The sequence below is a fragment of the Rhinoderma darwinii genome, chromosome 1 (assembly GCF_050947455.1).
Source record: "Rhinoderma darwinii isolate aRhiDar2 chromosome 1, aRhiDar2.hap1, whole genome shotgun sequence".
In the NCBI taxonomy this organism is placed as follows: Eukaryota; Metazoa; Chordata; class Amphibia; order Anura; family Rhinodermatidae; genus Rhinoderma; species Rhinoderma darwinii.
Window position 1 is genome coordinate 468,901,999 of NC_134687.1, and position 22,490 is coordinate 468,924,488.

The 22,490-nt window shown below is 41.5% G+C and overlaps 1 protein-coding gene across 3 annotated transcripts in view; it reads right to left on the reverse strand.

Moving 5' to 3' along the window:
- GLT1D1 (glycosyltransferase 1 domain containing 1) overlaps positions 1 to 22,490 on the reverse strand; it is a 115,766-nt gene that overhangs the window by 86,306 nt on the left and 6,970 nt on the right. For all 3 annotated transcript variants that reach the window (XM_075833421.1, XM_075833402.1, XM_075833412.1), the window contains exons 2-4: positions 17,569 to 17,717; positions 12,831 to 12,936; positions 9,386 to 9,437 (exon numbers count right to left, since the gene is read on the reverse strand). In XM_075833421.1, the coding sequence (XP_075689536.1) occupies positions 9,386 to 9,437; positions 12,831 to 12,936; positions 17,569 to 17,717 (307 nt within the window). The remainder of the gene's footprint in view (positions 1 to 9,385; positions 9,438 to 12,830; positions 12,937 to 17,568; positions 17,718 to 22,490) is intronic.

Consider the following 22,490-nt stretch of genomic DNA (forward strand, 5'->3'; position numbering starts at 1 on the left):
TAGTAGGTTGTAGCCAGTACAAAGGAATTAACATTTTTGCTGCCGCTAACAGATGCGTATGTAAGTACTTTTTGGACATAGTCATAGAATTTGAAGGGAGTCCCAACGCTATGTTCTCTAACGACAGAACTACATCTGTATTACATATCAAGTTAATGTTCCTTTCTATTTGTGACCAAAAGGGTCTAACCTGAAGGCAAGTCCACCAGATATGTGACAAAGAACCCTCCTGTGACTTACATCTCCAGCATAGAGCATTTGGGGCAAAACCCATACGATAAAGATTTTGCGGAGTTTTGTACCATCTGGTGAGCAATTTATAATGGTTCTCCTGTAGTTTTACACACCTAGAGAATCCATGTGAGTTGCCCATTACCATATTCCTCTCCTGATCCGACAGCCGCAGTCCGAGCTCCGCTTCCCACGACGCTATGAAGGATGGCAAATCCCTCCCTTCCATTGCTGAAAGTTGGTGATAGATCTTAGACATTTTATGTTTATTCCCTCTATGAGTAGCTAGAAGCTTCTCAAACCATGTGAGCTCTCTAGTTGTCTTGTAATCTTTTAAAAATTTAGTACATGCTATTTGTATGTGATGGATCTGAAGAAAATTAAGCTTCAAAGCCTCACCATGCATCATAGACTGGATCTCCTCTGCTGTAGGTACTCTATTGTCTAACATAAAGTCTCTAATCTGAATTCCTGCAAAACATTTCCATAGGTCTGAGCTATATCCGCTCCCCAATTTAATAAGTTTAGGTAATGCCGCTACTGGAAGTATTGGTGACGGTTGAGGTAACACCTTCTCTGTCAAGCCCACCTTAGCCCAGACCGCTAAAGTGCCTTTCATTAAAGGATTTCTCATAGCTCCTATGTCTTGTTGGCTCGGCACCCAAAGAACTCCTAATGGATTATCTAATCCGCCTACTGCGTCCCTAGATAGCCCTCCCTGCTCCTCCGACTCTGCTGCCAAATCTAACCATCTTTGTAGATGTATAGCTTTGTAGTAACCCTCTATATCTGGAAGTCCCATTCCTCCTTGACGTTTGCTCCTTGTGAGATTGCGGTATGATATCCTCGGCCTTCTTTGTTTCCACAAATATTTTGAGATCATTTGTTGTACTGTCCTGAAGAAAGTTCTTGGTAAGAGAATTGGAACCATATTCATAATGTAAAGCACCACAGGTAGGATATAGGTCTGTAGCAGATTCCTTCTGCCCATCCACGATATGTATGGAATATTATAGGCAGAAAGAAGTTCTTTTATCTTCCGAAGGAGCGGTTGATAATTTAATTTGTATAGTGCACTTAGATCTGCGGGTAGTTGCATACCTAAGTATTTCACAGATTCCGAGGGCCATTGGAATTCAGAAGCTGAAGCCAATCCCTTCACCTGTCTCTGCGGTAGGGTTACATTAAGAATTTCCGACTTAGTATAGTTTACCTTGAAATTAGACACCATTCCATAGCTGTGAAAGGTTTCTAAAATAACTGGGATAGCGCTCTCTGGATTTGTGATGGTAAGTAGCATATCATCAGCAAATGCGTGAACCAAGTGTATTTTTGAGTTTATATTTAAGCCTTCAATTCGTGTATCCTGCCTCAAGGCCTGCAAGAGAGTCTCCAGAGTCAGAATGAATAAAGACGGTGAGAGGGGGCATCCCTGTCTTGTGCCATTCCCAATTGAGAAGGAGGGAGACAAAACCCCATTCACCCGTATCTTCGCCGATGGCTTGCTATATAGCGTAAGGATCGCTTTGATAAATGGTTCTGGGAATCCAAATTTAGCTAACGTAGCTGTCATAAAGTCCCATGCCACTCTATCAAATGCCTTCTCTGCATCTGTACCTATGAGCACCAGGGATGTTTTTGAATCATGCGCTTTCTGTATGCAATTCATCAGGCGAATGGAGTTATGTCTACCCTCCCTCCCTGGCACAAAACCTTTCTGATCCAAATGCACTAAAGTATTTAGGAACTTTCTTACTCGCGTGGAGAGTAATTTAGCCCATATTTTAAGGTCCAGGTTTAAAAGAGATATAGGCCTATAACTAGAACATAAGAGGGGATCTTTTCCTTCCTTAGGCAGTATCGTGATATACGCTTCAAGTGACTGTGCCGTTAATTTATTTCCTCTTAGCAACTCATTATAAGCTTTGACCAAAGGAGGTAATAATATATCTTTAAATTTTTTATAATATTTGATAGTTAGCCCGTCTGGCCCTGGGCTCTTCCCTGAGGGAAATGAATATAACACTTTTGACACCTCCGCCAAAGTAACCGGAGTCATAAGTTCCTCCGCATCTGCAGCCGAGATTGTAGGTAATGTTAATGGCCTCAAAAAATCTTCAATCTGCATAGATCTGGAGATATCTGAGTTCAAGGAAGGGACCGGGATATTGTATAAACTCGAGTAGTATTCACTAAAAACTCCTGCAATGTCCTCAGTATTCGTGTATGTATTTCCTTCTGATGTTTTAATCCTATGAATAAAGGCCTTTTCTTTTTTCTTTTTGATCAGTGCCGTCATTAACTTTCCCCCCTTATCCCCGTGCGCGTATAACTTCTGGTGATAGTGCACCATATTAGCTGCCAGCTTTTTGTTCAAGGAATCTTTTAAATTATTCCGAAGAATTTGCAATTCCGATTGTAGCTTTTTGGTTGGGGTATTTTTGTGTATCTTTTCCGTCTCTGCAATTTGCGATAGCAACAATAATATTCCTTTCTCCCTCTCTCTCTTTACTTTAGTTCCTAGTGAGATTAATATGCCCCTGATATATGTCTTATGCGCTTCCCATACTATAGTGCCCGACACGTCGTCTGTGGTATTGATTTCAAAGTATGTTTGTAATGACTCGGTCAATGTCTTGGACAAATCCGGTAAATCCAATAGGGCTTCATTTAGCCTCCATGTCCACTCTCTAGGAGACAGCTCAGCTACCTTCAACGTAATAAATGTTGGTGCATGATCTGAGACCGTAATTTGTCCAATACTGGCCGACTCCAGTGATGATATAAAATGTGCATGTATAAGCAGGTAATCCAGTCTCTGATGAGAACGGTGAGGGTGAGAAAAAAAAGTATAATCTTTTTGTGTAGTATGCAGAATTCTCCATGAGTCATGTAAGTTAAATTCTTGTAACTTATTTAAAAGCTTCCGTCTACCAATCTGTGGAATGGTTGACTTTTGTGTTGAAGAGTCTAGCTCTGGATTAATAGTTAAATTTAGATCTCCCCCAATAATAATAGGGCCTTCTGCAAAAGCTCTCAATTCTTCCAAAGTGTGAAGTAACCATGGAACCTGAGATTTGTTGGGAACATACACATTCGCTAAGGTGCATGTGAGTGCCCCCAATTTACCTTTGATAAATAAAGCTCTGCCATCCTTCGCATCATGCCTCGCCAGGAGTACAAACGGTAGGTCTCTATGTAGCGCTATGGAGACTCCTCGAACTGCAGAGCCCGAACTGCAGCTATGGAACCACGAAGAAAAATAGTTAGTAGGTAATTTAGGTATTTTTTCAGCCTTAAAATGTGTTTCCTGTATAAAGGCTACAGATACTTGCTCCCTTTTTAACAGCGTTATTATCTGGTTCCTTTTCTGAGGCGAGTTCAGCCCATTTGTGTTGTAAGTCGCTAGCTTTATTGTCGCCATTTTTGTAGAGTATGTATTAAGCTATTCATTTTGCTAAGGTATTGTTTGGCATGTATTTGGGTAGATAAAAACAATCGACAGGGTAGGAGCAGGACAAGAGGAAAGAGGGGGAGGAAAACATACAACAAAACAGACATACAAACAAGCAATAAGTGTCCAGGCACTATGTAACTTCCGCTCATATATGGCCAACTGGGCTGCATATACAAAACACCACCTAATAGGTGTAGTAGAAATCCCACTACCCACCTACTTCTATCACCATAGCATCGTTGCATACGGAGATAGGGGAGGGAAAAATTCCTGAGCCGAGGCCAGGCTCAGATCCATAGTTTATTCTCACTTTAGGAGAGATCAAATAGTAAAAAATAACATATTATCTATAACAATAGCATTGGAAGGAAATAACCTTCCCTTACAGGCACTTATCATAGAATGTCTGTCTTATGTGAATAACTGCCGGTCACTACCCACATTACTTCTGAGATGATATATTGACCATTAACATACTTGGCCCTTTTGTCCAAGTAGTATTATCTCAGAACATACGTACTAAACCACATACCTAACTATATTCCATTAGCTGGAGTTGCATATCGTACGTATCAGGTGGCCTAGCTGCTTCAAGTTGTTATTCTGGGTAGCTCCTTATCATAGTACATATATAGAGGTCTACATATCCTCTTCACCCATCTAGTACCGTAAAACATGTAGGCCTCTATCCACATAGCCAAAAACCTCAAATTATCATATTATCTATTAGTCACAATAATGTACCCTATAAAACATTCCAAACAGTAGAATTTTAAGATTAGCAGTTAGAGACATCAATAATTGAAACAAAAACAGCATAGCTCACGAACAAGACTGGACAGTTCAAGGTACATCCTCCTCCATGACTTCTGCCCTTTGCTTCTTTCCGCGTGGCGTTCTGTGTTTGGAGTACACAGACCAAGGTTCCATCTTTGGCAGATCTGGTAGCGTGATGTCGGTCTGAGCTGGTAACCAGTTCTGTATCGGAATCGGGCGTATACCCAATCTTTCCCATGCTTCTTCCAGATCGTTCGGAGTATGGATCAAGATCCTCTTCCCCTCCTTAATGATCGCCAACCCGAAGGGAAAAAGCCATGTGTAAGGTAAATTAATTTCCCGGAGTTTCGCCAACAATGGTCTCATGATGCGCCTCTTTGCGAGTGTAGATGCCGCTATATCTTGATATAGCTGTAGTGTAGAGCCTTCAAATGTAACCCTTTGCTGTTCTCTGTTAGCCGTTAATATAGCTGCCGTATCCACGTAGCTTAGCAGACCACAGATGACATCTCTTGGTGTTTCTGTCGGCTTAGGCTTAGGTCTAAGGGCCCTATGGATCCGTTCGATCACCACCTTTTCCGCCCTCTCTTCTCCCAGCAAGACTGCAAATATTTGCCGCGCAATTGCAGGTAATGCCTCAGCTGCGTACGATTCAGCCAGGCCTTTCAGCCTGATATTTTTCCTACGGCTTCTATTCTCCATGTCCTCAATCATAGTCAGTGCCCTGTTCATTTGCGACTCCTGAACTTGCAGCTTGTGCCCCACTGAGTCCGCATGGTTTACTGTGTCTGATAATGCCGATTCAAGCACTTCTAATCTGTGCCCCATACGCTTAAAATCTGACCTGAATTCTGTGATCTCCTTCATAACCGGCATTATGGCTTGTTGTAGGGTTTTCTTCAGGAACGATTTAGTTATTCCTCCTGTGTCTGAGATCGCTGCAGCAGCACCGCACATGCTGTCAGCATCTGAGTCCTCAGATGCAGGGTACGGCGCCATTTTGGAAACTCCAGCCGCCGTTTGCAAATCCCGTTTCTGCAGGAATTTATCCAGGTCAGCTTGCTGTTTTTGCGCTCCCGGGGTGCTCAATGTGTCCCTGAGTTTGTCCTTTCCCGTCTTCACCATTTTTAGTATAAATGTGCCTCTTATTCGTTCTGGATCTGAGCCGGCTTGTGAGGAGCACTGTCTTATGCTTCCATCACGTTCAGCGGTCAGGCTCCGCCCAGGAAAAACTTATTTGTTACATTTTTTTTCCGTTTCACCACATTCTGAGAGCCATAACTCAACTGAAAATGTATGTAACTTTTTTTAGTTTATTTTTTTACACATTTTGTTCGTTCCGCTAGGGGACTTGAATCAGCGATTATTAGATCGCTGGTACAATAAACTGCAATAGAAATGTTTTGCAGTATATTGTCATTTTTACAGGTTCCTGCTAAGCCCTGCCAGAGGCATGTCTTAGTAGAGGCAGACAGAAGGCAGACCTGGGGGCCTTCATTAGGCCCCCTGGCTGCTATGACAACCATCAGCACCCCCCAATCGCTTTGCAGGGCGGGGGCCATTAGGCTGTGGGAGGGGCAGCCCCCTCCTAGCGGTTTAAATGCTGAGGTCGTTAATGACCGCGGCATTTAACTAGTTAAACGTCTAGGAACAGTGCGATCACTGTTCCTGGCCATTAGAGCAGCGTGTCAGCTGAAAAACCAAGCTCACACCTGCAGTGTATCGAGCACTCTCAGCGCGTGAGCCTGCTCCAAACATCACTCCCCCGCTGAATGACGTGCCAGCAGGAAGCGGCCAGGGGGGTCTGGCGCAGCCGAGGCTCTTGACTGCTGACTTTAAGACGCAGGGACTTTTTAGCAAGATTTATTCTTGCTAAAAAGTGCATCTTATAGTCTGAAAAATACATCCATAGTTACAGACAGATTGTAGAAGGTGGGGTGTGTCTCTTCACTGACTGCCTATACAAGTCTATGGAGAAGGGAGGTGGGAGCAGGAGGAGGGAGCAGAGACAGAAAGACACACACGCTGCCCATCGAACTCTATGCAGAGAGGAGGGGGGCAGGAGCAGAGAGGATACACAAGCACATACCAGAAAGCTGTAGTATGTCTGTAAGCGTTATATCTCAACTTAAAAGCCCAGAGACAACTGAAAATTAGTGATAAAGCCTGCAGGGGGGGAAACTGCAAAAAAATGCAGAATTCAAGAAATATAATGGCCAGAAAGTGTTATTCTTCATGTACACACATATGACAGCTTATTCTGAAAAGTCACCTATAAAAGTTAGGTACGCTTTAATTAAATAGACATTACATTTTTTTTTATTTTTTTTATTAAATGTTGTAGCAATTTATTTTTATTTACAAAAATCTTTGCTGGACACACACACAAACTTCCTTCCTGTACTTCCTGTGTAGTCAGTACGGCGGGGTGTGTGCGCTTCATGGGAGTCAATTGACAGAGAAAAGTCATTGATTTTTACGGTTTCCATTAAGTGATGGACGGAGTATAGACCCTCCTGCAGAGACTAAATAATATGTTCCCTTTAAGCCAGTGGTCACCAAGGACCTGTTTCATGCAAGATCATTTTTCCACAGACCAGCGGCAGGGGGGGGTGGTGCGGTAATCACGTGCATTACTAAACACCCTGCTGACCAAAATTAAATGGAAATAAAACGTTTTCAGGGTCAGTTCGGTTGTTGTGTAAATACTGCAGATTTTACGCAACTGAATTAGTTGCGGAAAATTCGCAGCCTAATACAGTAGCAGCAAAGTGGATGAGATAGCACAAATCTTATCCACATGCTGCGTAAATAAATAGTGAGCGGAAAAAAAAACCTCAAACTGACCTGCGGTGCAGAGATTTATTCCGCAGCATGTCAACTGTATTTGCATAAACGCTGCTTATTTGTTGCGGGTTTTCCCCATTGCATTCAATGGGAAGGTAAAACAAGCAGCAAATAACAGTTGTTGTGTTTATTGTGGCGGAAACGCAACTCAGAAAAAAATAAAAATCTTATATGTACCCAGAAGTCTGTTTCGTCTTCCAGGCCGGCCTCCTGGGACGACGTTTCATCCCATGTACCCGCTGCAGCCAATCACAGGCTGTAGCGGCGGTCACATGGGATGAAACGTCATCCTAGGAGGCCGGCATGGATGACGTTTCATCCCATGTGACCGCCACTGCAACAAATCACAGACTGACGTTTCATCCCAGGAGCACGGTCCGCTAGCAGGCCGGCTAAATGCTGCAGTTTTCCGCAGCGGACATTCTGGGCGAAAAACTGCACCACAGTTTGGTGCAGGTTTTTCATCCGGAATTCCCTGCAGCCTGTAATCATGTTCTCAGTACGGGACAGTTGTCCCGCAACGAGGCAGTGACAAGTAGCGTCATGGATAACTATGATGCTTGGAGCCCGGCTGCCTGCAGTGTGTTCGGCCTGGGAAATGCGACCGACATACGGACCGTATATCACGGACCAAACACGCTCGTGTGTGTGTGTGGGGCTCCTTAAGGAACGAGCCATTTTTAATTTTTTCGTTTTTCACTCCATCAGTAGAGTGGTGTGGGGGCTTATGTTTTGCGGGAGGAGTTGTAGTTTCTAATGGCACCATTTAAAGTAGCATATAATGTACTGGGAAACCGAAAAAAGAATTATTTGCGGGCAGAAATGGGAAAAAACTGAGATTCCTACATTGTTTTGGCGGGAAAAACGACAACGTCACTTTATTCTGCGGCTCAATACCATTATGCTGATACTAAATTTATATCTTTTTTTTCATATTTTACTACTTTACCACGCTTCCTCTGCTGTAACTACCACAGACAGAGTAACGAAGTGCAGAGATTGTGAATAGACATCCCGTGGAATGTCTATTCACTGTCTAAACACTTCAGTATCGTTAATGTGTTAGTATAAGACAGCGCATAGCGATCTAAAAGGATCCCTATGCGCTGCCTAAATGAATGGAGAGGAGTGCATGAGGATGATTGGTCACTGATTGGTCAGCGTCATACATTGCTCTGTACAACACCCACTTGGTCTAAAGTAAAAACACGCCCACTTGGGCATTAAGCAACTCATTAGCATAAATCTAAAATCGCTAATAAAGTGGTGAAAACAGATCGTTTTTTTTAATAAAAAGCACTGCTGTCACCTACATTATAGCGCCGATCTCCTTATATAGGAGACAGGGCACTTATAATGTGGTGACAGAGTCTGTTTAAGCACTGATAACCTGGCTAAGAATTAAGCTGTTAATATAACTTTTTTATATATATTTTCACTAAAATAATTCTTTCCCCTTGCAAAAAAAAAAAAAAAAAAAAAAAAAAAGATGCGTTGCATTTGGTCCAGAAGTCATTTACATTTTTAATTCAGTTCATGTGGTCTATTATGTTCTTACACCAATTTTCTTAGCAATTATGGCAACCAGATACAACATCGGATTATTTTCTCTCTTTGACTAACAGGGCAGATTTACTATTCAATATGTGCCAGAATTCTGCCGTACATGGTGTGTGCCACATTTATTAACTGCTTTAGACCCTTTTTTCGACATGCTCGACAAGAGAGCATTGGTTAAAAGGAAAGAGGGTGCGGTCTGGTAGAAAGGGGCGTAGCATAAAATGCTACACCATGCTCAAAAATGTGCCAACTGATGCGTGAACTAAGCCAACTAATAGTTGGTGTAAGGAAGGGAAAAAGTGTCCAGCCTGTCTAACAAGATGCGCCAAATTTATCATACAGCATGCACAACTTTGATCAATTTGGCGCATTTTCTGACTGCCTGGTCTAAGTTTACACCGTCTAACACTTAGATAGTATTAGTAAATCTGTCCCAACGCATGTTCAGCAGTGACTTTTAGGAAGGAGAATACTAAAATGTCAAAAGAAAAAATAAATAAATCCGTTTCTTACCCAAAGTTTTTCTGCAACTTTCTTCATCTTGTTCGTAAATGCAACTGCAAATCTGAATAAAACAAATATTGCATGATTAATAATTTCACGAAACAAGTCTACACTATTCATTCACAGAAAAACGACTGACGATTGAGGGGTGGAAATGCGCATATTCTCTGCAGTAAAACTGAAGCATTACATGGTGCCTTATGAAACATCCCGACCGTACAATATGTGGTAGATATCACACTACACAAGGAGGCCTTGTTAACTTACTATGTACACTACAAGATTCACTAACTGTCGTAATGGAAGTTACAAAAAGAGACTGATCTTTCCAGAGATATGGCCCACTGTTTTGTTGGCTCCCGATATGCTAATTTGCTGTAGTTAGCCAACAGGGCGTGAATAACCCTCAAGATGCCTCACACTGATTGGTCAGCATCAGAGGAGGGGAAGCTAGAACCACCCCATTGGTTAACTACAGCAAAATAGAATATAGGGAGCCAACAAAACAGTGGGCCAAATGTTTGGAACGGGGGTGGGGGGTCCAGGAAAAAAATAAAAACAGTGCTGGAATCAGGGAGACAGCTATAGATCCCTTTAACAAGGAAAATATATTTTTTTGCATAAATTAGTGTTTACCTATCTTAAGGATTGGCCATCAATATCAAAATCCCGAAATCCCCTTTAAAACAAGTCAGACTTTCTATTGTTTCACTTCAGAAATGGAGAGGGTTGTCCCCTTAAAATACAGATCAGTTTCAATTCCTCATTGAAGCCACACAACCCTGTGAGGTACAAGCCTCTTCTAGAAGCTGTTCATGGGCTCCGGTATCACTTTCAGAGCTGCTGTACCTTGTTATTTTGTTTTCAGATACGGTAATATCAAGCACTAGATGTAATGGCTTATTCTACAAAAGCCCGAGTCTTTTAGACCCATATACTGTATCACCCGGCTTGTTCCGGGTCACAGTCGGTTCTCCCTAGTGACAACTGCAGGCAGACAAAATGGTTTCATTCAACTTTAGGCCTTCTACGTCAGAAGAATGGAACTATGACTGATAATACGATATATCAATATATGAGGGGACTATTCACAACAGAATGGTGGGACTAAAAAACCACATGACGATAAAAGGTGGAGATCCACTTTAAGGACCAGGTGGTTTGTTTTTTATCTTGGTTTTGCTTTGACAGTCATTATTTTGTTTTTTGGCGGGGGCAAGTTTTATTTTTTTAATGAATCATTTTGAGGAAAACAAAAAAGTTTGCTTTTAGTTTGTATAATGGAGAAAAGCATAAAACACAGAAATTTTATTTTTTTACGCCGTTTATTACACCATTGTCTCTATAATTAAATGTGCATAGTGTAATTCATAGGCTTCAATGGTTATAAAGATACCAAACATTGGAATGTTTTGTTTTTTTATGGTCATGTCTGTACATAATATTTGTACAAACATCGAATACTGAGGTCACATTTTAACGAGATAAGCGGCGCTACATAGAAACGTCGTCAGTGAGAGATGACTCCTGTGCCAACCGCTGACTGACTAACATGTAGCGCTCCTTTTCTCTGCAGCTGCAGTGTGAAATATACAATTTTGTGTGTCTGCTACTACAAAACACCAGAACACACACATCGTACGCTGCATTGCAGAAGGATGAGGGTGGCTCATATTAAGCTTTCTTCTGCATCAGCTGAGGTAAGTATAAGGAATAATGTACCTCAGAGTTATGTCACCTGTGTAGATACATCTGGCCTACGGCCTTCCGTTTTTATACGGTCGGAGAACTCTTTTGTGACATCTAATATTATAATAATTGATACTAGTACATCACCCCATACATAGTATTTGCACTTATGTGACATTTTTCTGTTACCGATAAAAGTAAACTACATTCCACCTGTGGAGTCCGTTTTCTCCCTGGTGTGAGAATGGGTTAAATAACATACTCTATAATAAGATGCCTCTAATATCATATAAGAGAAATTGTACAAACTTTTTCTGACCTGCACGCTGGGAAAGATTTATCAAAACTGGTACAAAGGAAAAGTGGAGTAATCGCCCTTAACAACCAATCAGATTCAAGCTCGAATTATTCAAAGGCCCTTTTGAAAATGAAATAAGTAATCCGATTGGTTGTTATGGTCAACAACTCAACTTTTCCGTTGCACCAGTTTTGTTAACGCTCCCCCATTATATTTTACAGCCCACTGATTCATTTTTACACAAAAACAAAACCCAAACAGGTTACCAAGGGGCTAAATAGAAGCCGAGAAGGGACTGATGAACAGACATGCTTGTAAATCTGCCCCCAGAAGATGGCAGAATGCTGTAGCAGATGGGAAGCATCATATATCTCCTTCTTCTAACTCTACAGTATGACAATGTAAATAATACAAAGATAATAAATCAAATAAAAAGAAAAAACACATTCTGAACGGTTTTACCTCAGTTTGTTTAGTGGACGATTAGGAATACCTAGCTTTCCAGAAAATGCTGATCATACACTGAACTCCTTCTTTCTGAACCCGGTCACGGGCACCATGAAGTGACAAGCTCATTTCCATTGCTTTGCACACGCAGACATTGAACTAGGGTTAGTGTCATTTTGATGGCATGAGCGCTGAGCATATGAATGTACATCAGGCGTCTAACACTTATGCGTGCTTGAAAATATAAGCACAGGCAGGCGAGCGTCTGGTCATCTAAACTCATATAGTGTGAACAAATGTTATATAGATTATAGTAAAAGCCAGAAAACTAACAATATGCTCTAAACAAGCGATATGAAAGCTGGAATAGACGCCAATATAACTACAAGGTAACACAAGCAAGACCAGCGTCTTTCATTTCTACCATAGGGAACACCGGGGGAAAAGATCCACCACCATAAGCTTTGCCAAGGACCCTAATTCGGCTCTGAAGGTGCCCATGCACGTTAGATTAACGTTGGCTGGCACTGCATAAGAGCAGCATTTGGATAGAACTAGGGCGCTCTATAAATTACAGACAGCAAAGGCTGGTAGAGAAAAGAATAAAATGCTACATAATTCATGAATACTTTACTAGTTCCTCCTTTCTAGTCTGCATTGAGGATCAATTTTACAAACGGGTGTAATATTTATGTACTTGTGATAAAGACCTTTGAGATTTTTGTCAAATAAAAAAAATAGAATGAATGAATGAATGAATGAATGAATGAATGAATGAATACCACCGCCTGAAACACCAAAAGAAGAAGTAGAAATGTTTTTCTTCTCGAATATGCAGGAATATGATTCACGGACTAAGAGGAAGCTCTGATACGCGCAGTCAGACAGAACTTGGATGTGTCATAGGGAATTAACCCATCACCACCTACATCCTGATATCAATAAACGCATAAGGGTCATGTGATAGCGGGACACATTCAGAAGTAAGAATCAGTGTAACCTGAAAATCTATTACGATACCTGGCATCCTCAAGCACAGCTCTCATTACCCTGTATTTTTCTTCATTCTTTACATCTTCATTTATGTCCGTCCCACCAAAGATTACCCCAAAAGGTATTCGGTTAGCTGAAATTAGGAATGAAAATAAATCTACAAGAATAAATCAGTATTACGACATATGCAAAACGACACAAACAGTTACTAAAGGAACAGAGGAACATTAGCTAGGAAGAAAAAACTCCATACCCTTTAGGGGAGTGATCTAGAAAAATAAAAGTCCTGGTTTTTTATATTTACACAGACAAATTGATCAAAAGCATTAAATACCTAACACCACTTAGATGCGTTTTTGTCACTGGCACAAATTCCATGCCACATTCCTGCACTATTTTTTCTGCCCCTTCTTCAGCTCCTTTCCTCCCAGCTTACAGAGTGACTGGCATCAGTGGACTACTTTTTGTCTGTATTTTGGACCATCCTCTACGCAGCTCAAAATAACTACCAGTAACCACATAAGAAAAAAAAAAAAAAACACACAGATGAAGCAGCGCCATGCAGGGGTTAAGATATGTGCAAACTCGAATATTTGCAAACTATTAAATACAATTACTGCCATATCTACAATACTTTGAGGATCTTATTTTACATTTTGACCAAATTGTGTGAGCCCAACTTCCGCAAAGTGTTATCTAGTGTCGTGTTAGTGTAGAGACTCATAAAGATGGGCCCCTACACTAAAACTGTAGAATAGGAAACTCACCCCTCGTGTGGGCCTACAAAATGTACAATAGGAAACTCACCCCTCGTGTGGGCCTACAAAATGTACAATAGGAAATTCACCCCTCGTGTGGGCCTACAAAATGTACAATAGGAAACTCACCCCTCGTGTGGGCCTACAAAATGTACAATAGGAAACTCACCCCTCGTGTGGGCCTACAAAATGTACAAAAGGAAACTCACCCCTCGTGTGGGCCTACAAAATGTACAACAGGAAACTCACCCCTCGTGTGGGCCTACAAAATGTACAACAGGAAACTCACCCCTCGTGTGGGTCTACAAAATGTACAATAGGAAACTCACCCATCGTGTGGGCCTACAAAATGTACAATAGGAAACTCACCTCTCGTGTGGGCCTACAAAATGTACAATAGGAAACTCATCCCTCGTGTGGGCCTACAAAATGTACAAAAGGAAACTCACCCCTCGTGTGGGCCTACAAAATGTACAATAGGAAACTCATCCCTCGTGTGGGCCTACAAAATGTACAAAAGGAAACTCACCCCTCGTGTGGGCCTACAAAATGTACAATAGGAAACTCACCCATCGTGTGGGCCTACAAAATGTACAATAGGAAACTCACCCCTCGTGTGGGCCTACAAAATGTACAATAGGAAACTCACCCCTCGTGTGGGCCTACAAAATGTACAATAGGAAACTCACCCGTCGTGTGGGCCTACAAAATGTACAATAGGAAACTCACCCCTCGTGTGGGCCTACAAAATGTACAATAGGAAACTCACCCGTCGTGTGGGCCTACAAAATGTACAATAGGAAACTCACCCCTCGTGTGGGCCTACAAAATGTACAATAGGAAACTCACCCCTCGTGTGGGCCTACAAAATGTACAATAGGAAACTCACCCCTCGTGTGGGCCTACAAAATGTACAATAGGAAACTCACCCCTCGTGTGGGTCTACAAAATGTACAATAGGAAACTCACCCATCGTGTGGGCCTACAAAATGTACAATAGGAAACTCACCCATCGTGTGGGCCTACAAAATGTACAATAGGAAACTCACCTCTCGTGTGGGCCTACAAAATGTACAATAGGAAACTCACCCCTCGTGTGGGCCTACAAAATGTACAAAAGGAAACTCACCCCTCGTGTGGGCCTACAAAATGTACAACAGGAAACTCACCCCTCGTGTGGGCCTACAAAATGTACAACAGGAAACTCATCCCTCGTGTGGGCCTACAAAATGTACAAAAGGAAACTCACCCCTCGTGTGGGCCTACAAAATGTACAATAGGAAACTCACCCATCGTGTGGGCCTACAAAATGTACAATAGGAAACTCACCCCTCGTGTGGGCCTACAAAATGTACAATAGGAAACTCACCCCTCGTGTGGGCCTACAAAATGTACAATAGGAAACTCACCCGTCGTGTGGGCCTACAAAATGTACAATAGGAAACTCACCCCTCGTGTGGGCCTACAAAATGTACAATAGGAAACTCACCCGTCGTGTGGGCCTACAAAATGTACAATAGGAAACTCACCCCTCGTGTGGGCCTACAAAATGTACAATAGGAAACTCACCCCTCGTGTGGGCCTACAAAATGTACAATAGGAAACTCACCCATCGTGTGGGCCTACAAAATGTACAATAGGAAACTCACCCCTCGTGTGGGCCTACAAAATGTACAATAGGAAACTCACCCCTCGTGTGGGTCTACAAAATGTACAATAGGAAACTCACCCATCGTGTGGGTCTACAAAATGTACAATAGGAAACTCACCCATCGTGTGGGCCTACAAAATGTACAATAGGAAACTCACCTCTCGTGTGGGCCTACAAAATGTACAATAGGAAACTCACCCCTCGTGTGGGCCTACAAAATGTACAATAGGAAACTCACCCCTCGTGTGGGCCTACAAAATGTACAACAGGAAACTCACCCCTCGTGTGGGTCTACAAAATGTACAATAGAAAACTCACCCATCGTGTGGGCCTACAAAATGTACAATAGGAAACTCACCCCTCGTGTGGGCCTACAAAATGTACAATAGGAAACTCACCCCTCGTGTGGGCCTACAAAATGTACAATAGGAAACTCACCTCTCGTGTGGGCCTACAAAATGTACAATAGGAAACTCACCCATCGTGTGGGCCTACAAAATGTACAATAGGAAACTCACCCCTCGTGTGGGCCTACAAAATGAACAATAGGAAACTCACCCCTCGTGTGGGCCTACAAAATGTACAATAGGAAACTCACCCATCGTGTGGGCCTACAAAATGTACAATAGGAAACTCACCCCTCGTGTGGGCCTACAAAATGTACAATAGGAAACTCACCCCTCGTGTGGGCCTACAAAATGTACAATAGGAAACTCACCCCTCGTGTGGGCCTACAAAATGTACAAAAGGAAACTCACCCCTCGTGTGGGCCTACAAAATGTACAATAGGAAACTCACCCCTCGTGTGGGCCTACAAAATGTACAATAGGAAATTCACCCATCGTGTGGGCCTACAAAATGTACAATAGGAAACTCACCCCTCGTGTGGGCCTACAAAATGTACAATAGGAAACTCACCCCTCGTGTGGGTCTACAAAATGTACAATAGGAAACTCACCCATCGTGTGGGTCTACAAAATGTACAATAGGAAACTCACCCATCGTGTGGGCCTACAAAATGTACAATAGGAAACTCACCTCTCGTGTGGGCCTACAAAATGTACAATAGGAAACTCATCCCTCGTGTGGGCCTACAAAATGTACAAAAGGAAACTCACCCCTCGTGTGGGCCTACAAAATGTACAATAGGAAACTCACCCCTCGTGTGGGCCTACAAAATGTACAACAGGAAACTCACCCCTCGTGTGGGTCTACAAAATGTACAATAGAAAACTCACCCATCGTGTGGGCCTACAAAATGTACAATAGGAAACTCACCCCTCGTGTGGGCCTACAAAATGTACAATAGGAAACTCACCCCTCGTGTGGGCCTACAAAATGTACAATAGGAAACTCACCCGTCGTGTGGGCCTACAAAATGTACAATAGGAAACTCACCCCTCGTGTGGGCCTACAAAATGTACAATAGGAAACTCACCCCTCGTGTGGGCCTACAAAATGTACAATAGGAAACTCACCCCTCGTGTGGGCCTACAAAATGTACAAAAGGAAACTCACCCCTCGTGTGGGCCTACAAAATGTACAATAGGAAACTCACCCCTCGTGTGGGCCTACAAAATGTACAACAGGAAACTCACCCCTCGTGTGGGTCTACAAAATGTACAATAGAAAACTCACCCATCGTGTGGGCCTACAAAATGTACAATAGGAAACTCACCCCTCGTGTGGGCCTACAAAATGTACAATAGGAAACTCACCCCTCGTGTGGGCCTACAAAATGTACAATAGGAAACTCACCTCTCGTGTGGGCCTACAAAATGTACAATAGGAAACTCACCCATCGTGTGGGCCTACAAAATGTACAATAGGAAACTCACCCGTCGTGTGGGCCTACAAAATGTACAATAGGAAACTCACCCCTCGTGTGGGCCTACAAAATGTACAATAGGAAACTCACCCCTCGTGTGGGCCTACAAAACGTACAATAGGAAACTCACCCATCGTGTGGGCCTACAAAATGTACAATAGGAAACTCACCCCTCGTGTGGGCCTACAAAATGTACTAAATATAGACATCCCCCTAAAAACGGATGTCAATGGAAATCTGCACGTTACCTGCAGATCTTTATGTCAATTGTGCCGCTGATCCGCGTGTGGAAATTTGCTGCTTTTTCCATGTCAATAAGTCACGTAACCTATTGGCGTGAATTTCAAATTAGCGTTGGATGTGGGGTCATGAATTAGACCTATGCCTATGTATGCAAGTCCACTGTGGTTTTTTTATTCTTCATATATAGTAAATTAAACATTATATTCACTTAACTCTCCCTTTTGGATTTTTATTTCGAAATCCTAACAGGCCTGAAAAGACAATATGACATTAAGAAATTGTTACCAAGTAAAAATCTCCCAGCTTTGTACACGTGTATAGCCAGTCCAGCATCAAACTTCCTTTGGGAAACCAACTTTGCTACCTCCAATGGGCACTGTAATCCAGCGGAGTCTCTGAGCTCACATTCATGGCCTGCGGCTTCAAGGTGACTCCTTTAAAAGGAAACACAAATAGGTTACCTGATGAATAGAGAGAAACTGTAGTCAACCATATTCCATGAACTTAGACGTGATCGATAATAGCTCCATCCTGCGTGTCAGAATCACGTAGGACTAGCTTTCAGCCAAACCGCCACTCCCGCATACTTGACAGGTTCAGCTTTGACAGCAAGATACAGCTTCTATATATACAGGATACATAGAACCTGTGTCTCAGTGTCTCAAAAAAAATTAATTACAAAAAATAAATAAAAAACAATTAAAAATTTACTTAAAATCACATAATACATTGTTTTATTTAAAAGAAAATTGAGTGCAGAAGTTCGGGATGTCACATAATTAAGTCTCTGACTGCACGATGACTTTGGCTGTCGGACGACCAAAATCGCTGTGTTGCTCTGCCTGCATTGCAGTTATTGAAAGTGAATGTGGCTACATTGCGACCCGTAGGTTGCCACAGCCACAAGACTCGCAAGAAATCTGAACCTGCTGGATTTTTTGCGATTGTGTTGCAGAGAACTGCAGGTTGCAACGCAGCCACTTTCATTTTACCAACACAGATCTTGCAACCCATGTTGTGCGCAAAGTCGTCGTGTAATCCTAGCCTAAATATTACATTTTTCTATTATGAAAAAAAAAGTCAATTATTGGAATAATTTTTAAAGAGTGTTTCTGTGTCTAGATATTGCTGTTACATATTTGTTATAGCGCCCCCTGATATTCTTTTGATTCTCTCTCAGAATGTCCACCCAACGTGACCAGTACCGGTGGTCAAACATGCCCAGTAGCTCAGTCTCAATGCACGGATCTTCTCCAATCAGCGTACTAGAAACGTCTTGTCACAAGCACTGGACACATTAGGCACTGTTCACACTTCGTTTGTGAACTATGTTTGGCATATGCGCCCGGAACGTTTCTGGCGCACACGCTAAACAGTCATTAAGGAGCTTTATTCCACTGTGCCACCTCTTTACAGCAGTGTACAATAAGTCCTGCACGCTTGTCACGTGCTACCCTGGAGCAGGTGTGTCACTGTCAGTTGACAGCTTAGCTCCCGCTGTAACTCCCTGGATGGCTGCAACAAATTTTAAGTTCTCATGTGATCACCAAGCAAATCTACGTAGCTGTATTACACAGACCACCATTTACAGCAGTTTGTAGTCTGTGAATGGTATGCAGACTACAGGATTTCTACTGAGGGGCTGAAAAGCCGTCATTTGAATTCCCCCAGTATCCTTGCTGTATTATCAGATCTATCGCTGATAAAGGGATTATCACATTAACTGGATAATGCTACAGTATAGTGGCATTATTTAGTCTCTATGTGGAGGTAATGTGTGGTCATGGTGTGAAGGTATTATTCAGTAACAGTATGGTTATGGTAGTATTATTCAGTCACTATGTGGTAGTAATATGTGATTATGTTGTGGAGGTATTATTCAGTAACAGTATGAGCGTATTATTCGGTCACTATGTGGTTATGGTGTGGCTGTATTATTCAGTAACAGAATGAGGGTATTATTCAGTCACTATGTAGTTATGGTGTGGAGGTATTATTCAGTAACAGTATGGGGGTATTATTCAGTCACTATGTGGTTATGGTGTGGTGGTATTATTCAGTAACACTATGGTGGTATTATTCAGTCACTATGTGGTTATGGTGTGGCAGTATTATTCAGTATCAGTATGGGGGTATTATTTAGTCACTATGTGGTTATGGTGTGATGGTATTATTCAGTAACAGTATAGTGGTATTATTCAGTCACTATGTTGTTATGGTGTGGTGGTATTATTCAGTAACATAATGAGGGTATTATTCAGTCACTATGTGTTTATGGTGTGATGGTATTATTCAGTAACAGTATAGTGGTATTATTCAGTAACTATGCGGTTATGGTGTGGCGGTATTATTCAGTCACTATGTGGTTGTGGTGTTTTTGGTATTATTCAGTAACAGTATGATGGTATTATTCAGTCACTCTGTTTATGGTGTGGCTATATTATTCAGTAACTGTATGGGTGTATTATTCAGTCACTATGTGGTTATGGTGTGGAGGTATTATTCAGTATCAGTACGGGGGTATTATTCAGTCACTATGTGGTTATGGTGTGGAGGTATTATTCAGTAACAGTATGGGGGTATTATTCAGTCACTATGTGGTTATGGTGTGGAGGTATTATTCAGTAACACTATGGGGGTATTATTCAGTCACTATGTGGTTATGGTGTGGAGGTATTCAGTAACACTATGGTGGTATTATTCAGTCACTATGTGGTTATGGTGTGATGGTATTATTCAGTAACAGTATAGTGGTATTATTCAGTCACTATGTGGTTATGGTGTGGAGGTATTCAGTAACACTATGGTGGTATTATTCAGTCACTATGTGGTTATGGTGTGATGGTATTATTCAGTAACAGTATAGTGGTATTATTCAGTAACTATGCGGTTATGGTGTGGCGGTATTATTCAGTCACTATGTGGTTGTGGTGTTTTTGGTATTATTCAGTAACAGTATGATGGTATTATTCAGTCACTCTGTTTATGGTGTGGCTATATTATTCAGTAACTGTATGGGTGTATTATTCAGTCACTATGTGGTTATGGTGTGGAGGTATTATTCAGTAACAGTATGGGGGTATTACTGACTATGTGGTTATGGTGTGGTGGTATTATTGAGTAACAGTATGGGGGTATTATGCAGTCACTATGTAGTTATGGTGTGGCAGTATTATTCAGCAACAGTATGGGGGTATTATGCAGTCACTGTGTGGTTATGGTGTGGCAGTATTAGTCAGTCACTATGTGGTTGTGGTGTTTTTGGTATTATTCAGAAACAGTATGTGGGTAGTATTCAGTCACTCTGGTTATGGTGTGGCTGTATTATTCAGTAACTGTACGGGGGTATTATGCAGTCACTATGTGGTTATGGTGTGGCTGTATTATTCATTAACAGTATGGTGGTATTATTCAGTCACTATGTGGTGGCAATATGTGGTCATGGTGTGGCGGTATTGTTCAGTAACCGTATAGTGGTGTTATTCAGTAACTATGTGCTATTAATGTGTGGTATTGGTGTAGGGATATTGTTTGTCCCTTGTATACTGGTATCATTGGTAATATTGGCCTTGGTATAATGGGTTTTGTAAATGAAAACGGTATAGTAATATTTGTTCCTTTTGTGGTAGTCAGTGCTATTTTTTGGGAACGTTGTGAGGTGGTAATATGTGGTCATGGTGTGGAGGTATTATTCAGTCACTATGTGGTATTATTCAGTAACAGTTTGGTGTATTATTCCGTCACTATGTGGTGGTAACATGAGATCATGGTGTGACAGTATTATTCAGTAACAGTATGGTAGTATTATTCATTCACTATGTGGTATTATTCAGTCACTATGTAGTGGCAATATGTGAACATGGTGTGGCGGTATTGTTAAGTAACAGTATGGTGGTATTATTCAGTCACTACGTGGTAGTAATATGTGGTCATGGCGTGGCAGTATTTTTCAGTAACAGTATGGGGGTATTATTCAGTCATTATGTGGTTATGGTGTGGAGGTATTATTCAGTAACAGTATGGGGGTATTATTCAGTAACATTATGGTGGTATTATTCAATCACTACGTGGTTATGGTGTGGCGGTATTATTCAGTAACAGTATGGGGGTATTATTCAGTCACTATGTGTTATGGTGTGGCGGTATTATTCAGTCACTGTGATCATGCTGTGAAGGTATTATGCAGTAACAGTATGAGGGTATTATTCAGTCATTATGTGGTTATGGTGTGGCAGTATAATTCAGTAGCAGTATGGGTGTATTATTCAGTCACTATGTGGTTATGGTGTGGCAGTATTATTCAGTAACAGTATAAGGGTATTATTCAGTCACTATGTGTTATGGTGTTATGGTGTGGCGGTATTATTCAGTCACTATGTGATCATGCTGTGAAGGTATTATTCAGTAACAGTATTGGGGTATTATTCAGTCACTATGTGGTTATGGTGTGGAGGTATTATTCAGTAACAGTATGGGTGTATTATTCAGTCACTATGTGGTTATGGTGTGGCAGTATTATTCAGTAACAGTATAAGGGTATTATTCAGTCACTATGTGTTATGGTGTTATGGTGTGGCGGTATTATTCAGTCACTATGTGATCATGCTGTGAAGGTATTATTCAGTAACAGTATGGGGGTATTATTTAGTCATTATGTGGTTATGGTGTGGCAGTATTATTCATTAACTGTATGGGTATTTTTCAGTCACTGTGTTATGGTGTGGCGGTATTATTCAGTAACAGTATGGTGATATTATTCAGGCACTATACGATAATGCTGTGAAGGTATTATTCAGTAACAGTATGGTAGTATTATTCAGTCACTATGTGGTGGCAATATGTGGTCATGGTGTGGCGGTATTGTTCAGTAAATGTATAGTGGTATTATTTAGTAACTATGTGGTATTAATGTGTGCTATTGGTGTAGGGATATTGTTTGTCCCTTGTATACTGGTATCATTGGTAATATTGGCCTTGGTATAATGGGTTTCGTAAATTAATGTTATAGTAATATTTCTTCCTTTTGTAGTTGTCAGTGGTATTTTTTGGGAACTTTGTGACTGTATAATTTAGAGATATATTATCATACATAGAAAATTGTCTTATAGCTTTGTTGTCTTTGAGTGGGGGAAGGTGCAAAATTTGCCGTAGAGCCCATAGGACGCTAGTTACCCCACTGCGTACCAAGAAGGAATCTACCTGGGAGA